This window comes from Phyllostomus discolor, chromosome 3 (assembly GCF_004126475.2).
Source record: "Phyllostomus discolor isolate MPI-MPIP mPhyDis1 chromosome 3, mPhyDis1.pri.v3, whole genome shotgun sequence".
NCBI classification, from domain to species: Eukaryota; Metazoa; Chordata; class Mammalia; order Chiroptera; family Phyllostomidae; genus Phyllostomus; species Phyllostomus discolor.
In genome coordinates, this window is record NC_040905.2 from 1,128,798 (window position 1) to 1,155,770 (window position 26,973).

The window sequence follows — 26,973 nt, forward strand, 5'->3', positions numbered from 1 at the left end:
CTCAGGGGCGGGGGAGGGGGAGAGCAAAGCGGCGACGGAAGGGGCTGGACTTGGGGCGGTGAGCACGCAAGACAGCGTGCAGATGACACGCTACAGAACCAGACACGTGAGACCTGAACAACCTCACCAACTACTGTCGCCTCGACACATCCAACAAAAGCACAAACAAAATGAACAGCACCACTACAGAAACTGCATCTGGCAAAACACACTTTATTTTTTTTGCTCCAGGGCTTCCACTGAGCAGAGGAGACACCAAAGCCGACCCCTGAAACCACGCCTGGGCCCCGCCTGGGCTGCTCCGCCACACGCCTCCCTCTCTCCCCTCCGACTCCGCCACGTCGGCCGGGACTCACGCACCGGGACCGGGACCGGGGTCCTGGGAGTGACCCTCTCAGACTCGCACCTCACGGGACCGGCTTCCTCAGCCGAGGCCGCAGCGAGCCCCGAGGCCGAGGCAGCCGCACCAGCTCTCCCCGAGTCTGCCCAGCCTCCCAGGTTGCTTCCCAGGGTGCACGAGGCTACTTCCCACCCTCTCGACCCCCAGACGGCCTGGGCGCGTCACACACGCGGCCTCCGGTCCCTCCCGCTGCACCGTTTGCTTCAGGGACTGCCTCGTTCCAGAAGGAGCTGAACACACCTAGAAAAACTAAACGTCTACTAACAGCAAACGACTCTAAAAACAGCTCAGAGTTCCTTCTTCGGAAGCATGAAACCCAGTGAAACTGGAAGTCAGAAGCAAATGTAAATGTTGGTGACAGTTCCCTGAATCACCTTCGAACCCTCAACCCAGCAAGAGAGACCCAAGCTGCTCGCGAGAACCGATGCTCAGGACCACGCTGACAATGGGCACACGGGTGGGTGCGCGCACGCAGGGGCGGGGACGCACGGGGGATGCACGGGGGCCACTCACGGTCTTCCCGGACCCCGTCTGCGCGCACGCCATCAGGTCCCGCCCCGCGAGGATGATGGGGATGCTGTACTTCTGCACGGGCGTCAGCTTGGTGTAGCCGGCCTTGGCGATGTTGTTGGTCAGGGTCTGGCAGAGGTTGGCTTCCTCGAAAGTCTGAGGAAGGGTGGCGGCTCATGCGTGCACCAGTGCAGACCACCCCGCGCACGAGGCTCCCCCCGACCCGACCCGACCCGAGCCTGGGTCAGCCCCCCTTCGTGTGCGGAAAGAAGGCCCCGCTCCCAGGGGCGGCGGACCCGTGGGCGGACAAGACAGACGGACGTGTCCCTGTGGACGGCGGCTCCGAACACACCTCCCTGCCCGTTCAAGCCTCTCCGCAGCGCCAGGAGCGCCCCCAGATGCCCCGGGACGTGAGCCGCCCCCACCGGACACCCTAGAAACCCTCTCCCCTGAGGCACTCTGCCTCGCATATGGGGGGCCAGCATCTCGACTCTCCAGAGAAAGCGCCCTTTTCAGGGGACCCAAGTGAAGCCCTCACCGGGTGGGGGTGGGGCGGAGCGGGGCAGCCCCTCCGGCGCCGCAGCGGTCCACTCTGCTGTGCGTGGCCGACGGGGGCTGACCGTCCCCTCCCCCCAGGCACCGCAGACGGGGGTTCTGGGTTCTCCGACACCCACCCACAGGAAGGCACCCTGTACTACGAAACCCAGGTCGGCCCCACGGCCACCTCGGGAGGGACGCGAGGCAGGGACCCGACACTGACCAAGATCGCCGGGGGCGCGTTGTGCCCGGACACCTCCACCAGGATGCTGTCGTACTTGTCGAAGTTGATGCCCGTCTGGTAGTGCGCGAAGATGGAGCCCTCGTCCTCGGGCGGCGGCGGGGGGATGTAGGTCACCTTGGGGCCTGGGGTGCGAACGGTCAACAGAGTCTACCTTACGGGCCCAGAAGAACCGCAAGAGGAAAACAGACGAGACTGACACCACCAACCGGAAACCCCGCAGCGTCCCCGATGTTCACCGTTCGAGCCCCCACCTCGCACACTCGCACACTCACACACGTGTGGGCGTGCTGAGCGCCGGCCCCCGTGCCGGGAGCCGCCCAGGGCTGCACGTACCTGGGGTGTCGCCGCCGTCCGCTCCCTCCGCTGCCGACTTCCAGGGGCCTTGAAGGGACCAGACCCAGAGAGGGGGCGGCTTTGAAAACTGGGGCAACAGAACTCTCCCGGCAAGAACCGAACGCTTTGTCTGAGGCAGGACTTACTCTTTCCCGAGCTTGTGACCACCTCCTCGTTCAAACCCTTGTATCCACCTATGAAAGACCACGGCCGACCATCAGCCTCGACCCAGGCTGGGAGGCACGGGGGAGACAGCCAGGCCCACGCTGGCAGGTCCCCGCCCACGGGTGTCGCCCAGGGACAGCCCTGTGCACGCGCCGAGCACCCCCCCCCACCTCCGGTGTGTCACACGGCTCTCCAGAGCAGGCCGTGCAAACAAGCACACAGGGGCGGCACCAGCGACCTTTGTCCGACTGTGGAAATGAAGCCCGGCTCGCACTCACACTGACTGCTCCCCAGCAGCTGCCCGCTCCCCGGCGGCTGCCCGCGCGCTCTCAAGGGAGCCAAGTGAAAACCCACCTCGTCCACTTCCTCCCCGGCTTTGGAAGACGTCGCCACTGCCTGCAAGACACCGACGTGCACAACGTTCAGAGCAATCTCGGCTCTCGGCTTCTGCCCCAGCGCTCGAGCCACGGGGCGGTGTCTGTGCAGACACTGGGCTGTGCGCTCGGGGTGCCCAGCCCCTCGACCCACCCACCTCCTCAATCCACACGCAACTTAAACCTTTTTCTCGTCTGAACGTTTCGTTTGGAGACTTCACGTTCCAGAGTAGCTCTGGGCTCACAGCCAAGCCGTGGGGAAGACACGAAGGTCCCCCCGACGCCCGCTGCCCCACGCTCACCACCCCCACCCTCAGCACCCCGCCGAGGGGCGCCTGTCACCGCCGACGCACCCACACGACGCGTCACCACCAGAGCCCAGTTCACACGAGGCTCGTGCGTTCGGGGCGCCGGGTGTGCCAAGTGACACCCCTCTGCGTGCCGCACAGAGGTGGCCCCTGCCCTCCAATTCCTCGGCGCTCCGCCTCCCCCCCCCCACCGGCCCACGGAACCGTGGCTCTCCGGGGCCTCCCCTGCCGCTGCCCCCTGAGCACGTCCTGCCCCCCCCCCCGGCCCACGGAACCATGGCTCTCCGGGGCCTCCCCTGCCGCTGCCCCCTGAGCACGTCCTGCCCCCCCCCCCACCGGCCCACGGAACCGTGGCTCTCCGGGGCCTCCCCTGCCACTGCCCCCTGAGCACGTCCGAGCTGGAGGCAGACAGTGTGGCACCCCCCCAGCTGGCTTCTCACTCAGCAGCGCGCACGCAAGGCTCCCCCTGCACCTCCCCGGAGCCCGGCAGCGCCCCCCTGGTCAGTGCTGCCCGACACCCCGCCTGGGTGCCCCCAGCCCACTCACCCACACTTGACCCTCTTCACCACAACCACCACCTCATTCTCGCCTCCGACTCCCAGCTCGGAGCCCCTTCTCTGAGGTGTGCGTCTGGCCAACCTTGCTCCCCTCCCTCTCACTGAGAGCCCACCGCACACCCCGCACTCCCGGGCAGGCAAGGGGCAGCTCAGTGCCCCGAGTCTGTACGGCAGACGACGCTGGCTGTGCCATGCGGTTCTGCCCGCAGCCCTCGAGAGCAGAGGAAGGCCGGGGCCAGGCCGGCGCACTCACACACGCCAGGGGCCGCGGGCCTAGGGCTGGGGGCCGTGAGGACGGGGCTCCTCGGCCGCGGGTCTGCTCCTCACCTGTGCCGCTCAACGCCGGTCGCCTGGACCCGAAAAGGCCGCCGGTGCGCTGTGTCCCCTCGTCCTGATCATACTCACTGTCTAGATGTGTGGAGGACAAAGCCAGAGTGTTACTTTCCAGACGTCTTTAAGTCGTGAGTACAAAGGAAAAACCAAGGCACAGCGGCAGAAGCCAGAAGGCGTGGCGTCAGTTTACGTTTGACAGGAGCCGTGCACGTTTCCGCTCAGCACTCGCCGGGTTTCCCCACAGTCACAGCGACCTGCTCGGACTTCACTTCACTGAAGTCGCTCCATGAGAGAAGCCCGGGCCCACGCACACCACAACGCGACACAGCGTGTCTGGAGGTGTTGGTGCGCCCCCAGAGGCGTGCGGCGTCGGCCCGGAGCTGCCCGGCGGCGGCTTCTCTGGGCAGCTCCCTGCGCTCCCACTACCCCCTCCCCCGCCCCCGGGCAGCCCCCCAGGCCCCTGCGCCTGTTAAGAAGTGACGTTCACTGGTCTGCTGCACAGCCAGCGGATCGTCACTGCAAACTTGTGTCTTCAGCTCCCACAACCGCCGGTCCGCCCCCCACGGTCAGGACAGACGTGCAGCCCGACAGTGGCGCCTGAAGACGGCGCCTCAGCCTCACGGGGTGGCGGCTGGAGGCCTTTCAGGGGGCGGCCCCGCTGGCGAACGCAGGCCCACGGGGAGGCGGAGCCGCAGGGAGGGCCGGGTACGAGGTCAGCCCCACCAGCCAGGCCCGGCGACACTCGGCAGCACGGCGCAGCAGAGCGCCGAGTCCCGCCGCCCGCTGAAGGGTCCCGGACCCCGCCTCACGCAGGACGCGGGGACCACGTCTGAATGACACGTGTCCAACACGAGTGCCCGTGTGCCTGTGCTCTGTGCGCCCACCCCGTGCTGAGCCGTCCGCACGTGACCCTCCTAACGCCCCCATGCGACAGGCGTCACCTTGTGTCACCTCCTCCGCACCGGGTCGCACCGCCTGTGGCCCGCCACTCACTTGGACTTCCGGGGCCGAATCCCGCGCGGCAGCCTCGGAAGCTCCCTCTTCCGCCTCTCCTGGCCGAGCCCGGAGCTTCCGGATCGGTCCCGTCCTGGTAGCCTGGAGCAGCGGCACGCACACGGGCCACGGGAAACAAAGACACTTTGGGGACACGGTGGCCCGATTTAACTTACACTTTGACAATTCAATTACTTACATAAATAGTTTAAGGCATTAACAAACAATCACCAAAAAGGAACACCACGTTTGACTACACGTATTTAACTTTACTACTGTAAACAGATACGGCTACAATTAAAAAAAAACACTGCTTGCTTTGGGAGTCAAAACTAAAAACGACTAGAAGGAAAAAGTTGCCACAAAACACTGAAAATACTGAAAGTTGCCACAACTGCATCGTTAACAGGATTTCCGCAGCCCCCAGGTGGGCTGAATACATCTGGGCACAGATTGAACGCACCGGTGGCTCCGAGGCCCCGCGCCTCCTGCCCCAGGCCACTCGGCTGGGGGCGCGGAGCGGGGACGCGGCCCGGAGCCCGGACCCCCGGGTGCACTGCGCTGCACAGGTTCCCGGCGCCACTCCCGACAGAGGCGGCGCAGAGCCGCCAGGCCCTGCAGAAAGCGGTGAACGTCAGACTCAGAACGCAGACACGCAGGCACACACGAGGCCCGGTTTCCTGGCATAAACAGCACACTTTCCACTCAACCGCACACCGACAGAATCGGTGCACACGGTTCAAGTGAAACAGGGTCGCACCTGCGGCAGAACAAGATGAATTCCGGGCTGAGATGCCAACTGAGTGGAAATGGCACGTCTGAGATTTCCTTTATGAACCCGGACTCTCCACACCCAGAGAAGCTGGTCAGCAACGCTCCCACAGGAGACCCGTCTCGACGTGGGCTGCGCGTGTTTTACAGCCTGTTCGCGGAGCGGGGCGGACGAACCCGGAGCAGCTCCGAGCTCCTGCCCACCACCTGAGCCCCCGGAGCGCCCCTCAGCCGAGCCACAGCTTGGCAGGGCTCACGCCCACATCACTCTCAACTGTCTGTGCCCCTTGGCCTTCCACGGAGCCCTGTCCGAATCTCTCTCCACAAAACCTCTTTCGTCTGCGTGTCGTCTTCAGGCCCAAGTTACTGTCTTGTTTGTGTGCGTGAACAGAAGCACACACTAAACATACGCACACGTAAAACATAATGAAGTAAACACCAGCCCCACCACCCAGTTTAGGACTAAAACGTCCCCGACACCTCCCCCTCCCACCCCCGTGTGTCTTCGTCCCGGGAGCCCCTGCCCACCCGATGTCCCGAGTTGCTCTGCATGTCCCTGCCTCACCTGAAGCTCACCGTCATGTGCTCCTCCCTGCTGAAGGCAGCGTCGAGCTCGGCCTCTGAGCCTGAGACGACGCCCTCGCACGGGACCGTCTCCGCCCCGCGCCAGCACCCCGAGCCCGCCCGGCTTCTGCCGCTGCGGGAAACCGCACCCCCCGGGACCGCTGAGGGACACTCCCCGCGTGTCTCCATCTCCCTCGCGTCCACTAGCTCTCCAACTTCCTCCACGGAGCCGTCTTCCCCAGTCGGACACTCGTCCCTCGTCCCTTTCCTAATGGGCGCGTTCCAGCCCGTAACACTTCCTCTAGAGCCGGCCTGTGGCAGCTGCGTCCGGTAGGTTCTGGCGGACCCCGTTTCCACGTCGTTCCGCTCCAAGTGCCTCCGCAGGGACTGCTCTTGGCAAGCTGGGAGGTCCAGTCCCCAGCCACCAGGGCAGGGCGTCCGATACTGATTTCCGCTGTCACCGCTCGCTGACAAGAGGACATGGTCCTGACGGAACCTCTGTGGCACTGTGGACCTTCTTCCTCCCTTCACAGACGGTCGGCCTGTGCGTGTGTGTTCCTCCACACGCTGGGGCAGAGCACGCAGCTTCTATTCTGGGGCGTGCTATTCCACACGGAAACATTACACCAAGCCTAGTAGCAGCTGGGACTCACGTCTTCTGCGGTCTCAGTCCTTTTCACTCTGCTGCCCTCAGTTTCTTGAGTAAAACGGACTGCAACCTAGAATTAAGGGTTTCACTAGGATTTGCACATTTTTCTCACGTTTACTTTTGCTTCATGTAAGGAACGTGGTGTCAGAGTCGAGCCCCCTCAGACTGTGACGTCCTCCTAGTGCGCGTGCCTGGGTCACCGATCAGCTGCGCCGTGGCCAGCGCACGAGCCCGCTGCCGCGCCTGCGTCCGTGGCGGCTGAGCTTCCTGTGGTTTGGCCCGGCCGGCTCGGACTCCCCTTCCGTCCGCGTTGATGTACTTTTACGTGCACCGTGACTGCTGGCACGTGGGTTTGGATTTCCTCCATCTCGCTCTGTGTTTTCATCTCACTGTCTTTCTCAATGTTTCTGTGGTCCCGTCTGTCCTGCGGGGCTCCCCCAGCCGCTGTATTTCACTTTACGCTTTTCCTGGTTTCCTGATACCCTTCCATCTCACCACACACACTTAGGAAAGATCTAAATTACCTTCAGCCGAGTCCCCTCCCTCTAGAGCCCCGCCCTTCTGTTGGATCCCCCCCCCCCGACCCCGTAAGTCCCACGTTTTACGTTATCCTTTTCTGATCGCCCTTCAGTTTTGCCGGATTTAAGAAACTTAAATTATTTCCCACTTATTCTCCTTGCTTCTGAGCTGGCAAAAAAAACATACGTCTTTACTGGTATTTTGGTTCTTTCTTGTTTGTAAAACCCCTAAATCAATCATCATTAGTATCAGCTTATACACTCATCACTCATTTAGGTTCACCAGTATGTTCACAACTTTAAAACTTTTCCTTACTTATGAGGCTTACCGCCTCTCTACTCCTTTCTTCCTGTTGGGGCTCCTTCTCACCAGCCTGGATCACTCAGCACCTCCTCCCTCGGGGGCCTGGGAGCACCACCGTCGTCTGAAGGGTGCCACGGCTCCCAGACCCAGATCCGGCTCCAGGCCTTCCTCCGTCTGCCCTCGGGATCCTGCTAGCCCCCCCGCCCTGGCCCCCCCGCACCTTCTCCACAGTAGCACCTCCGCTCTGCACCTGCTGCTCCTCCCCCGGGGAAGGTTTGTTTATCTTTGTGACACTGTAATTTCCACACACACACACACACACAGGGTGTGAATGTTTTTATTCAATTTGCTCAAGGTCGCGTGCCTCTCTGAACTCCCCCGCCCTGTTCCCCGCTCAGGGGCGCAGACACAGGCTGGAACAGCAGGGCTGCCCCCAGGGCTGCCAGCAGCGCTCCCGCCCCCAGCTCAGAGAACCTCCTCCTCAGGTCTGTCCGCCTGCGATCACGCTGGCCAGCCCGCCACCACGTCCTCTTTGCCCTCTCCTCTGCTCCGCAGGCTCAGTGTGGTGCCCTCACACCCGCCTTCTCCGCTGAGCCCACGGCCGTGCGGGGCTCGGGTCTCCGGCGCCCGCTGTGCACTGACTGCACACGCAGCAGAAGCCCCGACATGCACACGAAGACGTGCGAACGGCACCGGTCCCACGTCATGCGAGGAGCCTCCCAACCGGAGGTGGGGGGGGCACGGGCGTCTCTGTGACTCCAGTTCCGCGCAGTCTCCTCGTCTGAGGGTGGCGGAAGTGCCACGCGCCCTACATGGCCTTTGTTTTAAAGATTTTATTTATTTATAAATTTATAAATAAATAAACACATTGGGGGAGGGAGGGAGGAAGAGAGGGAGAGAAATGTCATCGTGTGGTTGCCTCTCACGCGCCCCCTGCTGGGGACCTGGCCTGCAACCCAGGCCTGTGCCCGACGGGGAATCCAGCCGGTGGCCCTGTGGTTCTCAGGCCGGCGCTCCATCCACTGAGGCACACCCGCCAGGGCCCTACGTGGTCTTAAAAATAGTCATTTATGTTAAAATAAACACATTGTAAGATAAAACAAGATAGAAGTCAAACTATATGAACTAGATCTACACTTTCAATACACAAATCTTTTTAAATGTTGAAGAAAAAAGTCACTAAAAGGTATAAAACCTTTATGAAAAGGCGAACACCAACGCCAAGGTGAGCCCCGCGGGAAGGGGGATGTGAGATACACAGCGGCGTCACTCACGCCAGCTGCAGGAGCGCCGGAGCCCAGTGCGGATCCCCCGAGAGGCGGACAAGCGGAGCGTGACGCACGCACAGCGGGCCGCCGGCCACACACCAGCAGAAGGCGGCTCTGATGTCTGCCCCAGCCTGCAGGGCCACGGCCACCGGGGTGCAACACAGACGGAGCCCGGCACGGAGGGGCAGGCGTCGCAGGTCCCGCCTCGGCAACACGCGCAGGGGAGACGAACCCCCGGAGCCTGGGAGGAAGGAGGCGCGGGCGCTGCTGCCCGGCGGACACAGGCCCCTGCGCGGGGACCGAGCGGGTCTGGTGGACGCGGCGGTCACCAGTGCACAGACAGCGCCGTGAATGGACTGGATGCCGCCAACTCACACGTTTAGAGAGAGAGAGCAAATGGCAAACTGTGTGTTATGGTTATTTTACCACAATAAGGAGAGAAAAACCCCAAGTTCGATGAAAATTACTAGTTTGCACCTGCAAGGAGCTTCCATTCCAAGCAGAACAGGCGTGCAGAGACATACGCCAGCACACAACACGGGCGAGTGGTGCTGAGACGGCTGGAGCTCCGCAGGTGGGAGGATCGGGGGACCCGCCCCCACCGCAGGCCAGAACGAAGTAGAAGGGGTCAGAGACCTCGATGTCAGAGCAAAACCCGTGAGGTTCTTCGGGGGAAACATGTGGAAGCCGCACGACCCGGAGCAGGCATGGGCGCTCTGGGCGCAACCCCGGAGGCACAAGCAGCGGGCGGAGGAAACAGACGAGTGGGACTGTGCCGGCCGACAACCTCTGCCCTGCGAAGGGCCTGTCGGGACAGTGGAGACGCCCGAGAAAGGCGGACGGCACTCGTGTCCCCAGGGCACGAGGACCCTTCGCTCGGTCGGAGGACGACCCCGCTTGTGGAACAGCCTGAGCAGACAGTCCCCCGAAGACACGCACAGCCGACACCCCGGGAAGTGCGGCTCGACCACCACCACCACCACCCCCCCCCCCCCCCACCGCGACGGCCGCCGGGGCAAGGACGGGCCAGGCTGCTGTCCGAGAGTGTCCCCGTGCGGAGAGCAGGCCTCGGGAGGCCCGGCCAGTCCTCCCTGCGGCCCACGAGCCGGAACCCAGCGGAGAGCCGCAGCCGGCTTCGGGCACCCTCACTCACACATGAACTAAACTGACCGAGCAAAAACGTAACGGTGAGGAGGACACTCACTGCAAAAAACCACTAAAATGTGTCAAATAAAAGCCACGCTTTACAAACATCAAGAGTCAAAACCTGCTTGTTGGGGGGAGGAGAGGATGCTGAGTCCCCTGTACCTTCCTCCCGCACAATGGCCCCCACACTGTGTGACACTGACCGCCGCCCGTGCACCGCCCACGCCGCCCCCCAGCACGGCTCCAAGGCTCCAAGGAAACCCACGGCACATCCAGGCCCAGCCAGGGGGCCTGCCCGCCACCCGGCTGACCTGGCTGCTGAGCAAGGGGGACGGAGGTCCCACAGCTGCTGCAACCACACCGGTGCAGGTGTACCTGACCACCAGTACCTGACGGCCGGGCAGTCCCAAACAACAGACTCCTTAGTTAGACGCAGCTCTGCTGCATGGCTGCGGCCACGATAATGTGTCTGCTTGCGGTAACCAAGAACCCAGAACCACTGTCTTCATGCCGTCCCACATCGGGTTAGTGAAAGGCAGGCTCAGCAGGCCAGGGTGGAGCCCCGCCAGACAGGGACGAACAGGAGTTTGCCTCTGCCCCCTCCCCCATGGCTCCGGGGGCCCCGCCCAGAGGCAGAGGCGTCCCGGGGCATCGGGGCTGGGGGGCTTGCACGGCCCTTCCCGCTGCAGTCCCGTGCTGGGGCGCTGGGGGGGGGGGGTCCAGTGGCAGCAGGGAGCGGGAAGAGGGACGCCGCCCGGACGTCCACCCCCCCACCCACGCACTGACAGCACAGCCTCCATGCCACAGGGCTCCTCTTCAGAGGTCTCCCCACGAGAGCGCCCTCTCCTCCTCCCCCCCAGAACCGGTGCTGCTGGCGCACATACACACGGCCCCAGAGCCGGCCTCACCTCCTCTCCTGGGGAACCCCCTGCTCCGTGCCTGGCCGCCTTCCCCGTCGCTGCTGGGCTCTGGAACGGAAACGGGGCGTGTGGGTAGGATCTGAACCATTAACTCCAGAGACAGAGCACAACCATCGGCACTGCCGTCGCTGCGGCATACGCCTGGAACTACCGGGAGACTGTGTGCGTCTGCTGTGCGTCTGCTGTGGTGAAACAATGAGTTGTTTGTAAACTATCTGGAAACAAGTTTAAAAGTACCACTGTCACAAGGTAGATTAGTAAGAAAATATTTTCGTAAGTTAAAATATGAACAATTCTTGAAATAATTTTAACAACAGAAACATAAAAACATCATTCAGTCAATCCCCTACACAGATCAGCTAATACAGCTAAATACCTAACGGTAAGTGTGTCACTGAGAATCCACTCTTTGCCAAGTGCTAGGCACATGCTAAAAATTAAGACTTTCGTAAATGTCAATTTTACTAAAAATGTTGGCCGGCTCTCGACACCCCCCCACCTCGACTGGGTCAGGTTTTCCCCGGAAGGCGCCACCCAGCCTGGGGGGCCGCTCTGGACCCAGGACGCCCACCATCCCCTGCGCCCCTCCGGGCCCGGGCCAGCGCCTCGGGCCGAGCTGCCGCGGGTTTCAGCAGCGTCTGCGCCCCCCGCCCCTTCCCAACTGCTGAGACTGACTGCCTGGGATTCGGAACAGGCACCCGCGTGCCCCACACGGTTTACACTCGGAGGGGCCATCTCCACTCTTGACTTGCTGTCTCCGATACCCCCTTCTCTCACGGCGGCACGGCATTCCCAAGGTGCCCCTGCAGGCCGGCAGAGGCACGCGGCGACAGGCCCCACCAGCAGGCCCGAGCTCTTGGTTGAGGCTCTGGCGACAGACAGCAGCTTCATAACCTGGGTTTGGGGAAACTGGAACTGGGACAGACTAACACGCTGAACCTTAGCTTCGCTTCAGCGCGCCCTGCAGACAGTCAACCTGACAGTCCCCACGCGGACCGCCGCCTCACCTCTCCAGAAGCCGCAGCTGTCGCCTTCCTCCAGCCGGCTACTTGAGAAACCTGCACAGAACCGAGAGTTAAACTCGCAAAGTTTCTGGACACGACCCTTGCCTTACCTCTGCGTCATAAACGAGGAGCCTGGCTGCACAGCAGGAGGTGAGTGACAGGCCACCAGGGAAGCTCCGCCTCCTGTCCCCGCCTCCTGCCCCATCCAAGGAAAACTGTCTTACACACACACACACACACACACACACACACAAGCGGTCCCCGGGGCCTGGGAACCACTGCCCTACAGCCTTGCTATGTGGCTGAGTGACAAAGCGAGTTTCTCCTTGGCCAGACACGTCATTTCAAAACAAGGACGGCCCCTTCAGAAGGAGTGCGCCACCACAAACCTAGGTTCCCAGTTACTCATGCACCAAACCCCAGCAATCTCGAAGGTGCTTCCGAAAAGGCCTGCCCGCTCCTGCCCTTTGCCACGCCCCTTTCCCCCCCTCTCCCAGCCCCGGAAGACTCGTGCGCTGGGCTGCCAAAGTGCCTGGGAAAGGCGTCCACCTACACCTTACTGGTCTTGAACTTAACCCTACTTTTGACCTACGGTTTTTAAGGGTTATAGGGGAAATGCTTCATTTCAAAGCTCCAAATGGGTCTTTGCTCAACTCAGGATGGGGATGGAGACTCAAGTTCACCGTGGAGGCTGACAGGGTCTCTTGTGTGGGAGGGGCAGGGTCTCGGGGACGGAGGGACAGGACAGGGTTCACCTGCGGGGAGGCGGCGTGGAGAGAGGCTGAGCAAAGCTCCACAGAGCAGCAGGCACGCCGCAGCGGCAGGGACTGCCGCTCTGACACCGCCGGCCAAGCCGGGTGTGCGGGACCCCACGAGACCGCGTGTGTCTCGAAGGGGGTACAGGAGCCCACGGCCGGAGAAGGGGCGGTCACCCGAGGTCACGGTAAGACAGCACAAGCAGGTTACCTCTGCTCCCAGAGCCCTTTCCGACGGCAAAGCCACCCGCTGCGGAGGGCATCTCCCTCCGGCTGCTCTCGCCAGCATCTGGAAAAGTTCGGACAGGGTTAACATTCCTCGGCACGGAGCGCGACGCGTGTCACAAACCAGGGGCTGGAAGACTCTCGGGGACTTCCGAGGACAGGGACAGAGGAGCACAGGAATACACAAAGCAGCCGTTGTCACGCCCAGCTCCTCCTTTTAAAGAAGCCTGGCGCCCCAGCGCCCCGGCACTGCGGCAGGGGCGGGCAGGCCACTGAAGGAAGCTCAGACGAGCCGCGGTCCCTGTCCCCCTGCAGCCGTCGTCATCGTCACAACACCCGCTCTGGGTTTCCTCGAGCGCCTCACCCGAGCGTGGTCCACCCGCCGCCTCCGAGGGCAGGCCATCGCCCGAACGAGCATCTCCCCCAGTTGCCGTGGGCGCTCCGCGTGCCCCTTACGCTGCCTTCCAGCGCTGGCGTCCTCTCCTCTCTCTGCCTCTAAACTGAAACTAGGGTGGGCTGCGGAGACGAGCTGAGAGCCACTGCCCCTGGCGTCCCCTCCCGCCACACACGTCCCCACCCCCACCAGGCCCAACACCCCCGTCCCACAGCGCGGGCTCCTGTACCTGCGGCCCTTCCGCACTGCCCGCCCCCCCAGGCGGGCCCCACGTCCTGCCTCTCCTCCACTGCCCCCCACACCCCTGCAGCACACCCACAGGCCCCTCTGCTGGGGAGTCTCCGGGGTCCCCCTGTTGAGAGCGACCCTCCCTGCACTCCGTCCGCAGCCCCCTCCGATAACGCTCCTCCCCACGTGGTTCCGCCCCACCGCACTAAGAGTCCGGAGGGCAGACCGCTCTGGCAAGTAGCAGAGTCGTTTGAAACAAAACATGGTAACAGCAGGCGTCCAAACCGGCGACGGGACACATTTGAGCCCTGCCCTGCACCCTCGTGACCTGCCTCGGCTGTCTCTGTGACGCCCCGACACAGGGCAGAGGGCTCCATGGGACCCTCTGGAGGTGCGGGGGGGGGGGGGGGGCGGCCAGGGAGCAAGGCCGCTGGGCCGTCCTTCCCTGGGCAGCGTGCTCGTCTGGGGTGTACCTGAAGCGGTGACGGGTGGGTTTCAAAACCTCGGTGCTGGCCACTCGAGCTCTGAGAGAGAACACCGCAGGGACTGACACCAAAACGTCCGACGACCGGTGAGGGGGGGGGCTGCACTCACGGGCCTGGGAACCCCCAGACCTACGAGCACGTGCAGCGTGAGGACGGCTGTCCCAGGGTCAACGCCGCCCAGGGCACTCTCGCCAGACACGCACTGTGTGCTCCTCCCTGAAACACGCGGGCCTGGCCACACCCGCGGTCCCACCCGCCTCAGCTTCCCCCTTCTCACTGAAAACGGCTTTATTCAACAACGTTTACAAGTCCACACCCAAAGCACCACGTAACCTGTTCTAAAGTAGGACTTTAATAAAATATGCCTAGATATTAAATATTCCCCCAAGTGTGGCATTAAGATATAATTTCTAATGTTATTAACAGCAAACGGAACCCACACCTGAACCTCTTTGCAGAACTACACGGCCCGAACCGTCAATGCCCCTTACTAAACGTACAGGCTGAGAAAACAGAACATATGCGTACACTCAAAGGATAAACGATTTCCACTGGTAGCAGGAACATGTCAAAACATAAACTTCACATTTGTGTTAACTGTATCTGAACAAAGTTTTCCAAATATCAAATGAAATACCACACACACACATCAACCTTTAGTTTCCAATGAATAAAACTGTCTAGAAATACCAGTAGTTTTTCAAAGGATAAAATAAAATAAACTCAATAGTAAGTGCTATGTACTGGCCCTATGACAGTCCATAAAAAGTAAACGGCCATCTGTATTTTTAAATACATCTAATCCGAGAGTCCAGCAACGGCTCATTGCCCTGTAGGAACAGCGCGATAAAGCAGCACGGGGTGTTGTCCGCATTTTGCGGTCCAGTGCAAGGACGGACTCCCGGGCCGTCCTCCGTGGCATCCCTCTCCGCCGGACCAGGCGGCGGCTGCTCCGGCACAACAACGCAGGACTCCCGGCCTGCAGAAGCAGCCTCCTGGCCCGACACTGGGGAGACACCGGCAGCTTCCCGCGCGCCCTTCCCCGGGAACCACCAAACCCCAGCCCGAGGCTCCGGGGCCCTCCCGCGCCCCCTGCTGGACGTCGGTGGTCGCAGCACACGCGGCAGGCGGCAGCCCCGGCCGTCACCGTCTTCAACCAGTTCTGTCTGAGCAGTTCGGTGCGGCGGCGCCGGCTGTGCTGTCCCCCAAGAGGATGGCGGCGGCAGGACCGGGGCATTCGAAAAAAGGACGAGCTGATGACCCCGAGGAAACCTACCGCGCACCGGGTTCCGGCGGACCCGCCCCGCCCCGCCCCCGCCCCCCCACCCCCCGCCCCCACCCCACGGCTGCGAGGCCTCCGCACGGGCGGCGGCGCTACTTACCTCGGGTTCCCCAGCTCCTCCCAGAGGCGAGTCCCCGCGTCACGAAGCGGTCTCGCTGAGAAGGCCCCGCGTCCAAGTCTAAAGCGAACGACACGCGCAGCGAGTCAGACTCGCCGGCGCCGTGGCAGGCGGCCCCGCGTCGCTCCTTTCGGTGTGCGGACCGCGCAGCGGGGGGTGGGGGGGGCTGCGTCCAGCAGCCAGGAGGGCGGGCACGCGGAAGGTCAGGGGAAGGTCAGGTCGTCCCCCAAGCAGAACGGACCGGGGACGACATGTCACCCACAAGCAAAGAAACCGGACGTCGAGGGGAGGCGGAGTGCGCTCGCGCGCAACGCGGTCGAGGGAGACCAGCAAACGCCAGCGGGCCCGGAGCCGCGAACTCCCCGCGTGGTGCAGATTAGAAACACGTGTCTGCGAGTGTGCTGGCGTGGACTTCCCCCGCACGCACGGACACCGAGCACAGACGCACAGAGACCTCTTCGCACGCACTGGGCGTGTTGGCAACAGCGAGCAAAGCGGCCGGAAGGAGCCCGGACGCGCGTGCGAGAGCCGCCCGGCGAGGGGCTGAGCGCGCCCCCCCCGCAGCAGGGGTGTGCTCCCGAGCACCGACCGCGCCCGCCGTGCACTCCGGGACACGCTGCTACACAAACCAAGCTTGCTTAAAATCCCCTCCCGCTTGGAAAGGCACTTTTAAAACACATCTATATGGTCCAGCTCACAGAAAAAAAACTGATAATGGGACCTTAAAACTACTTAGAACTGTACGATAAAAATGTTACTTATCAGTACCTAAGTTTTCATGCTCCAAAATAAGAAATCAAAATTGACGAGCTAAACAGCCATCTCAACTGGAACGTTAGAAAAAAAACAAAACCACACAAAACGAGGGAAAAGGCGCAGTCCTCAATAAAACAGGCAACAGACAACAGAGTGATCCCCAAGGCCAAAGCCAGTCCTTCAGAGAGACCACCGGAACCCCGCCGGAGGGACCGAGCCCGGGAGACTGCCGGGGGGCGGGGGCGGAGGGGGGCACACTCGAGCAGTGATGTGACTCAACGGAGGCGGCGGCGGCCTCACACACAGCGCGGCTGCTGTTCCAGGGGGCGCGGCTTCCGCCCGCCGGACCGGACGCTCCCGAGTCCGCAGCCGGCGCTGCGCCCACCCGACACCGACACAGCCCTGCACGCTCGGGCGCTCCTCGGGAGGACGCACCCCACGTGATGTGCTCTGCAGCACAACAGAAGACAAAACTGCCGTGGACTTCATACTCCTAAATTTAAAACCTAAGAAGTTCTGAGAAAATTAACTCACCCAAATGACTCAAGAAGCAATAAAAATCAAGTTATCCCACAGAAACTGAATCAGTACTTAAATCTGTGCCTCGTGTCTGATACAGTTTACAGGTGAGTTCTACCAAACTCTCAAAGGGCAAATCAGCCCCACCCTGCCCTGCCCTGCCCTGGCTGGTGCGGCTCAGCGGACTGAGCGCCAGACTTCGAACCAAGGGTTGCCAGTTCGAGTCCCGGCACACTCCTGGATTTCAGACCAGGTCCCCAGCAAGTGGTGCTCAAGAGGCACCCACACACTGATGTTTCTCTTCCTCTTTCTCTCTCCTTCTCTAAAAATAAATGAAATCTGTAAAAAAAAAAAAAAAGAAAAGAAATGAAGGATACCTAATTAAAATAAAAAACAATTTACAGGGAATCAACACTAGAGTGGTTAAAGTCAAGAATCAAAACAGTGATTTGGAACATAAGGAAGCAAAAAACTACCAATCAGAACAGCATGAGAAAAAAGCAGCCAAAAAAATTAGGAGGGAAGTCTCTGGGACAATCTCAAGCATGGAAATTTCAAGCATGGAAATTTGCATCATGAGGGTGCCAGAGGAGAAGAGAAAAAGCAAGGAATTGGAAACCTATTTGAAAAAATGAAAGAAAACGTCCCTAATTTGGTGAAGGACGTAGACAGACAAGTCCAGGGAGCGCAGAGAGTCCCAAACAAGATGCATGCAAAGAGGTCCACCCCAAGACACACCATAATTAAAATGCCAAAGGTTAAAGGTAAAGAGAGAATCTTAAAAGCAGCAAGAGAAAAGCAGTTAATTACCTACAGGGGAGTTCCCATGAGACTGTCAGCTGATCTCTCAAAAGGAGCTTTGCAGGCTAGAAGGGATTGGCAAGAAGTATTCACAGTGATGAAAAGCAGGGACCTACAGCCAAGATGACTCTACCCAGCAAAGCCATCGTTTAGAATGGAAGGGCAGATAAAGAGGTTCTCAGTTGATCATCACCAAGCCCTTATCATATGAAATGTTAAGAGTCTGCTTCTTTAAACAAACAAGCAGAACAGAAACAGAAGCACAGATACAGAGAACACTTTGACGGCCGCCAGAGGGGAGGCAGGCTGGGGGATGGGTAAAAAAGGGGAAGGGAGTAGGAGGTACAAACTGGCAGCTGCAGAACAGCCGTGGGGACGTCAAGTCCAGCACAGGGAACAGAGCAGCCCAAGGGCACACCCGCATGACCATGGACACAGACACCGGTGTGGGGAGGGCCTGCGGGAGTGAGGGGTGAGTGGAGGGGGCGAAGGAAGAAAAACTGGACAACTGTAATAGCATAGTCAATAAAGTGTAATTTTCTTAAAAACAAGGCTGAGTAATAAGGGGAATGTAACCGTCACACACTGGTGGCATGGCCCACGTGGGAATGGCAGGCACACAAACTTTCAGGCACAAGGAGTGGTAACTGGCAGAGAGGGAAGGAAGGGCGTGGGCGTGGGCATGCGGGGGGGAGGGGCGGACATCACCCTGCACCCCAGAGGTCGAGCGAGGACGGCCAGGGCCAGATGGCGTCCCTGACAAGCGGCCACGTCACCACTTCACATCTGAAACCCAGAGTGGGAACTCTCTGGCTGAACCGGGACAGAGTCAGAGTACACCCCCGATGACTCAGACAGCTCCCGACCGTCACCATGGAGTGTCACAGCGCTCCGTTCTGTGAGAGCGACGGCGGAGAGGAGGACGCCTGAAGGCCACTCTGAGGCCACGAAAAGGGTGTGGGGGCGAGAGCCGGCGAGCGAAGGAAATGCCGTGGGCGACACAAGGGGCGTGTGCGTGTGGGCAGCAACGCGGCAGCTCTGCGTGCGGGCCCGTGCGGAGACCCAAACAGACGGCGTCGGCAGACTGTCCGTGGGGCCCAGCTGGGGCCAGACCTCAGATTCTCTCACTTCTTTTCACCTCTGTATTTTTAAGTTTGGGGGTTTTTTAGTTCTGGGGGGGTTGCACGAGGGTATTTAGGTACTGGTTCAGCATACAGTCATCGGCCTAGCGCGTCTCCCTGTAATCAAGAACACGTGTTTGATGAGCAGCGCTACGCAAGTGGCCGCTCTCAGGAGCAGGCAAGCGGGGAGCCCACGCTTCTCGTCGCCTGACTTGGCGGCGGCGGCCTCAGCGCCGGGGACGCAATGCCACAACAGGTCCTGGGTCTTAGCTGGGGGCTCTCCCAATCGAGCTTCTTCAAGATCCCACACAAAACAATGTTACGCTTTGGCATTCAAAAGAAGGAAACCTTCCCCCCCCCCCCCCACAAAACCCAGCCTCTCTCTGGCACCTCGAGAACGAGCCTCCTCCCGACCGCACCGTGACTGCTGCGAACAGACGTGCTGACACGCACGGGCCGCCTCTGCCCACCTGCCCTCTGAGCACTGTGAGCACACACGCGTGCACACTGCTCGTATGGTGGAGGCAGAGTCAGCCTCTCGCTGTTTCGGGGGCAGCAACCCCATGAACGCTCCCCACGGAGCACGGCACTGGGTGCCGATGATGAGCGGTGGGTGCGGCCTGACAGCAGCCCAGGCGACTCCAGGGCACTGCGCCGCTCGTGAGAACTGCTCTCCGCTTCCCGCGACCGCGGGGACAACGTCCGCTCTAACCCCGAGGAGCTCCGGCCCCCAGCCCCCCCCCCCAGGCTTCCCCACCGGGGGGTGGGCTGCCCAGCCCTGCTGCCCTGACTGTGGAGGGTCTCAGCGGGCCCTCCCACCTCTGATGGCGCCCCCAGCCCTCGCCTGGCGGCGCCCGCAGGCCGCCAGGGGCCAGCGTTTCATGGGCATGAAGCATCAGCGTGGCTAGTGAGCCGCTTCCAGGGGTGAATGGCGGTGATGGCCGCCCAGCAACGGGGGCGTGTGCGTCCCCAGCGCGGCTGGGGGTCCGAGATGCGGACGGCGGGCCGCACACACTGCCCCTCCACGCTGTTTCACGTGAGGGCCCTGAGCGCCCACGGACTCTGACCACGCGGGGTCAGTGCCCCCAACTCCCGCCTCGCTTAAGAGTCAGCTAGACCTAATGCCACTGTCCTGTACTCTTTAAAAAGTGGTTGAAATGGTCAATTTCATGTTACAATTTTTTAATGCAGCAGAAATAGCATTTCAGCCTCCTTTGGACTTCAGCAAAACGCAAGGCCACCGGCAGGGGGTACCTTCTGAGCTGAGCCCTGCCGCTCCCACCCATCCCACCCTCTGTGTCGGCACCACGCACACTCAGGTCAGCCAGCGGGGTGGGGGCGGGGGGACCGCAGCTGCCTCCCCGACTGCGTGTCTCCTCCTCTCCTGGACCTTCCCCCCACGCAGCGTCAGGTGCCAGAGACACCGCTGGCTCGGGGCAGGAGCGGCAGTTCCGGCAGAGACAGCGGCTGCCCGGACAGGTCGCCGCCACTGCGTCGGCCCCCTCCAGCCCCCTCCGCAGTCCAAAGGCCCGCCCTCTCGCCAGGGCCCCGCGGCCTGCCAGCCGAGCGCGAGGCGTCCAGGCCGGGCCAAGGCCTTAGGCCAACCCTCCCGGCCAACAGAACCGCCCACAGCACTGGACGCCCTCCTGTCTCCCTTCCCCGGCCGGAGCGGCCCCGCCCCGAGCTCTCCGAGGAAGACGCCCTCCGAGACGCCCGCGGGCAGCTCTCGCCCGCGCAACACTGCCCTCCACCTGCAAGGGCCCGCCTCCCGCCTCGACACCCACCTGCCGACGACGAGCCCGGGCTCCTGTGGAAAGTGTCTCCATTCGCTCCCGAAGCACACCTGTCCTGTGAGGAGGGAGAGACGGGTTTTCTACCTGGACTGACGAGAACGCGTCGTCCGCTTCAAGACATCAGCAACTCTCAATCGGTGGGCTCTGCTCAGAACAAGACGATGGCGGACTGCCATCCGCCTGGGTCACTGGATGCTCCTTTATCAGCTGCCCCCAAATCTTCACACCAACTTTGGGTGGAGAGCGTATTAACACGCCCCTCAGCACCGAGGTGGGCACACCGCAGCCGGGAGGGAGCCCCGGGAGGGAGCCGGGGCTGGAGGCCCCGCCCTCCTCCGTCTGGGCGCGTGTGTGGCTGCTTCCACTGGGCTCCCAGAGCCGTGACCGGGCTGGACGGTCTGCAGAGCCCACGGTACTCGCCGCCCAGCTCTTTAGGGAAAGAGTCTGCTGACCACTGAAGCGGAGGCCTGGCCACCCGTGAACTTGAGAAGTATAACCAAACACTGTGCTGTAAGCGAACGCTGACCGAGGGACACGTGGACAAAGTGACCGCCGCCAACGCGCAGCCCAGCTTAGGGAGCGCGGCATGCACACCCACTCGTCGGCGGGGGCGAGGCAGGGCAGGCGGGGAGCAGTGCGGAGCGGCCTCTACCTGTGAGACTCCCCTCGCGTCCCCACGTGCTCCGGCCCGCAGAAAGGAACCCACGCCCGAGGAAACTCCCTTCTGCCCCCGGGAGTCCCTCGTGAATCCAGTCCGTGGCTTCCTCCCACAGGAGCTTCCCCAGGGAGCCGTGCTCTGAAACTCCCCCACGCAGCAGCAGCAGCAGCAGCCGGGATCAGCGTGGCCACACAGCGGGGGGCAGCGGGGGGGGGGGGGGGCTGCAGGGCCTGCCTCCACAGCACCCCTCCAGCACAGACCCAGAGCTGCTGCCGGGAGGGAGGGAGGGAGGGCACCACGTCAGGTGGCCCCAGGTGATTTTCTAAAGTGTCTTTCGCAAGAGACCCTAAACGGCTTTCACGAGGCTTGAGTGTCTTCCAGTCACTTTCCCGAGGAACCGAAAGGCACGTGCACCCCCGGTATTCGGGGGTGCGGGGCACCGGAGAGAGCTGCGATGTCTGCCGTCACAGACATCAGAACCAACCGGGGACCCCCTTTCCCTTCTCAAAGGGGACCCCTAGAGGCCTTTTTCCTCCTCAGGGGCCAGCGCAGGACGGGGCAAGGAGAGCACCAGAACGGGCTGGTTGTGCAGCGGCTGCAGAGCCGGCAGAAGGCGGGGAGAGGCTCCGGCACAAAGACCTGGACACCTGTTATCAGGTGATCTTCAGGCCTGGAATTCAATACCCCACATACATGGAACTTACCGATCTCAAGGCAAGTTTTGAAACATCAAAAAATGTGTTCAATGTGATCAGTTCAGCATAAAATCCTCAACCCTTTTCTCCACCCTAGAAAGGACGGACGTCCTAGTCCCCTCCAGCTACCGCCCCCTTCCCCAGCCCCCCCCAGTCCCCCAGGTGGAGCCCCCACCCTTCCTTTGCAGGGAAAGGCGGGCGACCCGGAAAGGAGGGACTGGGTTGCTGCAGGCAGTGCGTCCTGCAAGGGGGGGGTGGAACCCCACTTGGTCTCCGGAGCACAGTCCATCCGGTCCCGCCCACCCCTGGCTGCTGCCCGCTCTGCCAGCCCCTGGGGCTCCTCGCTGGCCCCTGACGCTGGGCTGCCCCAGGGCCCACGGCTCAGCCATCCCAGTGTCCCTCTGCCCAGCTCTGCTTCACCCAGTCTCACGCCTCCAAGTCCCACTGATGCACAGAACACGCCCCAACGATCCCTCTCCTGAGCAGCAGCCCCACGGCCTGACCGACGAACACCCTCCCCGACGCGGGACCACACCAGTGTCACACCCAACCACCACACACGGAGAAGCCCTGCACCACCCTCCCCCACCCGTCCTCTCCCGTGGAGCCCCTCCCTCCCTCCCAGGGCGCGAACGGCACCCGTCTGGTGGCTGGAACTGAAAGGCCAAGCCAGCACCCTGGGGCCTCTTCCTCCCACATCCAGCCCGGCCGCTCAACTCTGCCTGCAGCTCCGCCGCCGGACCCAGCCCCCACTCCACTTCCCTCTCCTTCCTATTCCACCTGCCCGGCCTCCTGGGCGCTGGCCAGACCTGCGGGGGGAGGCTAAGGGGGGGCCCCCAGACATCCAGCCCTATCTGGGCAAAGTGCCCGCACTGTAATTCCAGAGGGTGGGCTTCCTGGGTGGGCCTCCCCGACCTCACAGGTGTCCTGGTGAGAGAAAGGTGGAGGCCGTCCGCGAGGACGCGGAGGGGACCGCAGGAAGACAACGCCAACAGAGACACAGCCGAGGAAGCGGGGGGCAGCTGCCGCCCCGAGCTGCGGGGTCACGGACTGGCTCGTGGCGCCTCCAGGAGGGGCGCAGCCCTGCGCACACCTGCGTAGTGCACGTCGGGCCTGCACGCCCTCTCCCCCCGACCCCCCCCAGGACCCACCTCTGCGGGCACTCGTCACAGCAGCCCTGGGACACGGCTCCTCCTGCTGCCCTGGGCCCCGAGTCCGCGCCCTCCCCGGGGCCTCTGCACCAGGTGCTCTGTTGTCCCAGGGAGGCGAACCCTCACCACCCGACTGCAGTCCGGCCACCTCTGTCTGTCTGTCTGTGCCTCTGTCACACGCACACACCTCTCTCGCACACACACACTTTCCCCAATTTTCTTCACGGCACTGCTCACTGTTGATAATTACTTGGCTCTCGAATGCACCTGTCCTGCCCCCGCCTGGAGGACACGGGGCCCGTGAGAGCGAGCCCCTCGCCCGCTGTGCTCAGCACTGCCCCCGCCCCCGGCAGGCCACAGGCCTTCTCGTCAGCTCACTGTGGACACCTCACTGTGGACACCTCACTGTCAACCACGTGCAGCCTTTTAAGGCATCCGGGTGAACCAATTCGGAAATTCAAAACGCGTACCCGTAAGAGCACACGCAAGGACAGGCACTCCTCACACACAGCTGCAAATCATCTACTTGTTACGATAAACAAATTTCTTTTCCCTTGTAAGCACCCTCGTTATCTTCCATTACGGAACATCGTGCTTCTGTAAGTCTTTTGTCTTTTCCAAGCAAAAGAGTGCTTCCATTCACAAGCTGAGTTGTTTTTCTTTTTAAACACAGGGGTCTGCTACTCAAACAAACTTCCAGCAGGACCACGTGTGAGCCTTGAAGACACCCTCCCCCGCCCAGCTGAAGGTCCAGCGCCCACGGCTCTGTGTTTTCCGGCCCAGCCCCGCAAGGGCCTCTGCAGACACCGCTCGCACTTTAGGCCCAAAACCCCCTGGAAAGCATCGGGGCCGCACAGCAGCTTGCGCCGGACACCAGGATCTCACCTCCTGCTCCAGGCCCCACACCAAAGAGAGTTCAGGGAGGCCGTCCACATACCCTGGACAGACGGGCCACACCCGCCGGCGTGCCCCACACGTGTAAACTCTGAACAGACAGTGAGTGCAGCTCTCCCCCTCGGTCTCACACACGCTCCAGCCCCACGGTGCGGACACTGCCGCCCTCCACCCTCCTTCCGGCCCGTGGGTCCAGGCAGGGCAGCACAGCCCATTCAGGCCCCAGGTGAGGCCCGGCCCCCCCCCGCCCCTCCGTCAGCTGCCCAGCTGCCACGTGCCGTTAACGCCACTCCACTGGCCCGGGCAGAGCCAGGACTCGCCGAGTCTCAGGTGTCACTCGCAGACCTGAGGTTCCAGGGGGCTATCCGGTCACACAGGAAAGAGCAAAGCACCTCGAAATGTAGGAGTAACCACCAAAGCCCAGAAATACATGTGACTGTTGTAAGAGCTTATAACCCAGGCCCTCATTTCTGCATGAAAGCATTTTCCACGTAAAAGCAATTTCCCCAAACAAAAACATGCAGCAATCAAAACTCAGGCTGAGGCCATCCACCCCAGGCTGCAGCGGCAGAACCCACTGCAAGCACCGGCAGGGGCCGGCCGAGAGGAGGAGCAAGAACCGGAGGCTCAGCCCCCCCTGCTCCTGGGGGCCAGCCGGGCCCCACCTCCGACCAGACTCTGCGGCCTGGTTTCTGCCTGCCCTCCTCCAAAAGCGCCCACTTTTCTCGCTCTCTGGACCAGCTCCACCAGCCTCTCCACCACCTCTCTAGCCTCCTTGGGCCCTGTGGCCCTCTGCCCTTGCCACCCTCCTCTAAGACTCAAGGAGGAGCACCCTGTCCATCCCCCACAGCTGGCCCTACGCAGCACGCGTGATCTTCCGTGCCTCCATGAAGAGAGACACTATTCTCCCGCACCCCGGTGATGCCTAGACTCAGAAACTGCTAGAAATCTTCCCCAGGCACCAGCACTTCAACTTCCTTAGGCCTGCCAACTCAACGATGTCCAAGGACCCCATTTTTTCCTGCTGTTTCAGTAGTGTTGTGCACGGAGAAGTGCAAGCTTGCTTATCTCAATGATATTACGAACTTTGCTTGTGGACGGACCAATTCTTTAAAGCTGTTTCCACTTTAATCGTGAGAGTACGTGCCTGCTGAGACGTGCCACGGGGAAGGCCCTGAGGTCAGAGAGAAGTGACCCCTGCGAGGTCCCGGAACAGGAGGCACTGCAGCCAGGAAGCAGGCCCCACCCTGCCCAGCTGGCCACGCCCTCGAGCACAGCCCCCCCCCCCCCACTCACCCCAGCAAGCTCCAAGGCAGCGGGCAAACCCCTGCGTGCTCAGTTGTCTGCACTGCACACCTGTTAGATTATCAGGTGTGTCCCCACCTCACACCTTTTGCTGCTGACCTCGGGTGGCACACTCGCCTCAAAATCTAAAACTGGCACAGCCTAACAGCCACCAGAAGAACAGTGTCCGATTACGCAAAATGATATAATCATGTGTCCACATTAGATCTCCAGGTGAAACCCTGAGGAGCACTCGGAAAAGGCCGATCACAGATATGATGGTCCATCCAAGGCAGTCTCAGAGCTACTTCAAGTTTAACGAAACAGAACACATTCAGGAAAAAAAAAAAACAAAAACAAAACTGTGCCACTGAAAGAAACTAGCTGAATAAAACTGGGCTCAGATTTCCCCTCCATACAAATGTCATTTTAAAAAGTCGCAGACTCACTAGCTTTGGCCCTTTATGTTCAGCCAGGGCAGGCAACAAGGCAGTTAACTGTGCCATGTTCCTCCGAGTCAAACAGGCCAAATAGCTACCGCAAAACCCAGCACCAGGTGTCACGTCTGCAGACAGACGGAGAAATCTGCTACAAATCAGACCCACACACGTATGTATAAAGAATCATAAGGTAGATTTGTTAACAGAAATTACATTCAAATGAGTATTCCCAGTATCATGAAATGAGGTAGGTTAGTGAATAGCACGAAAGTTCTAAAAAGGTACATCGGAGAGATGCGAGTCAGCCATACGGAATTTCAGACACCTTACGCAACAAACACGCACAACATGCTCCAGTGCAGTGCGTTGTCTGGAGAATACTTGACGAAGACAAAATCTTAGACAAAGAAAAAATAAACATCAGACAGCTGCCTACTAAAGTCCACTGGAGAAAGTGCATCTGTGAATTAAACTTATATTATAACAACTCCATTGAGAACCAGGAGAAAAAAGAACCATAAAATACTCTTTGATCAAGTCATTCCATTTTTTAAAAAGCCCCCAGATTAAAACAAATAAGCCATAGATATTTGTGACACTGTTACAGTGAAAAGCTAACAACATCCAAATTCCCACCACTAGCAAATCAATTATATTATGGCAGAGCCTTTCCATGAAATGTTAAATAACCACAAGAAATTATTTTTAGGAAACCAATATGGAATGGTGAAAAATGAAAAGGCTAGAATCAAAAATTGCAACTGTAATTTTCCTATCATTACCACCTCTATAAAAACATGTTTGGGGAAAAAAAAACAGAAGGAAATGAACTAAAATCTAATAGGAGTTCGCCCAAAACCTTCCCACCACGTGATTTTTCCACTTGGATCCAACCCGCAGCACTTACGAACTGTGCACTTTCAATTGTACTACCTTCTCAAACACGGGCACGTAGGAAGACAGGTGGGGCGTGATGATTTCCGCTTCCCAGTCCTCGTCTCCCATGGTGGGTTTCCGCTCTGTTTTCGTGAAAACACAGACACATTGGGCCTCAATTACACCAGAGCCGCGTCTCCAGAAGCACCGGCGATCACCGCCTCGCAGACGCGTGAAACTTCTCAGCTAGGGGGTCATCCTCCCGCCAGTGTCCTTGGAAAAAAGGGGACTACGCTTGGCTTCTCGCGGGGAGGTGGCACGTAGTGCCACCCGTGTCGTCTTTGCAAGCTGGTGCGACCACTCGCGTAACGAACGCCCTGGGCAGCCCCCGAGACGCTCGCCCCCAAGGCTGGTCGCAGGTTTACCTCCTCCTGCGAAGGGGCCCCGAGCGACGGGGAGGGGGCGTTTTCGGGTCCCTTACGAGGCGGGCAAGGCGTTGGGCTGGGGGTTTTGACAACTGTCTTAGCCCCCAGGGACCAACGAACGCCTCGGAGCTGGTGGGCAAGGCGACCGGGGTCCCGAACAGAGGCCGAGGCCCCC

At 60.9% G+C, this 26,973-nt stretch overlaps 1 protein-coding gene across 1 annotated transcript in view; it reads right to left on the minus strand.

Moving 5' to 3' along the window:
* Positions 1-26,548, minus strand: part of DDX4 (DEAD-box helicase 4) — a 38,737-nt gene extending 12,189 nt beyond the window's left edge. The window contains exons 1-13 of the mRNA XM_028516439.2: positions 26,431-26,548; positions 20,367-20,430; positions 15,368-15,445; positions 12,865-12,942; positions 11,902-11,952; positions 10,883-10,942; positions 4,755-4,856; positions 3,756-3,836; positions 2,544-2,585; positions 2,171-2,218; positions 2,025-2,072; positions 1,671-1,813; positions 914-1,066 (exon numbers count right to left, since the gene is read on the minus strand). Of these exons, the coding sequence (XP_028372240.1) occupies positions 914-1,066; positions 1,671-1,813; positions 2,025-2,072; positions 2,171-2,218; positions 2,544-2,585; positions 3,756-3,836; positions 4,755-4,856; positions 10,883-10,942; positions 11,902-11,952; positions 12,865-12,942; positions 15,368-15,445; positions 20,367-20,430; positions 26,431-26,502 (1,020 nt within the window). The 5' untranslated portion in view covers positions 26,503-26,548. The remainder of the gene's footprint in view (positions 1-913; positions 1,067-1,670; positions 1,814-2,024; positions 2,073-2,170; positions 2,219-2,543; positions 2,586-3,755; positions 3,837-4,754; positions 4,857-10,882; positions 10,943-11,901; positions 11,953-12,864; positions 12,943-15,367; positions 15,446-20,366; positions 20,431-26,430) is intronic.
* Between the last annotated feature and the right edge of the window lie 425 nt (positions 26,549-26,973).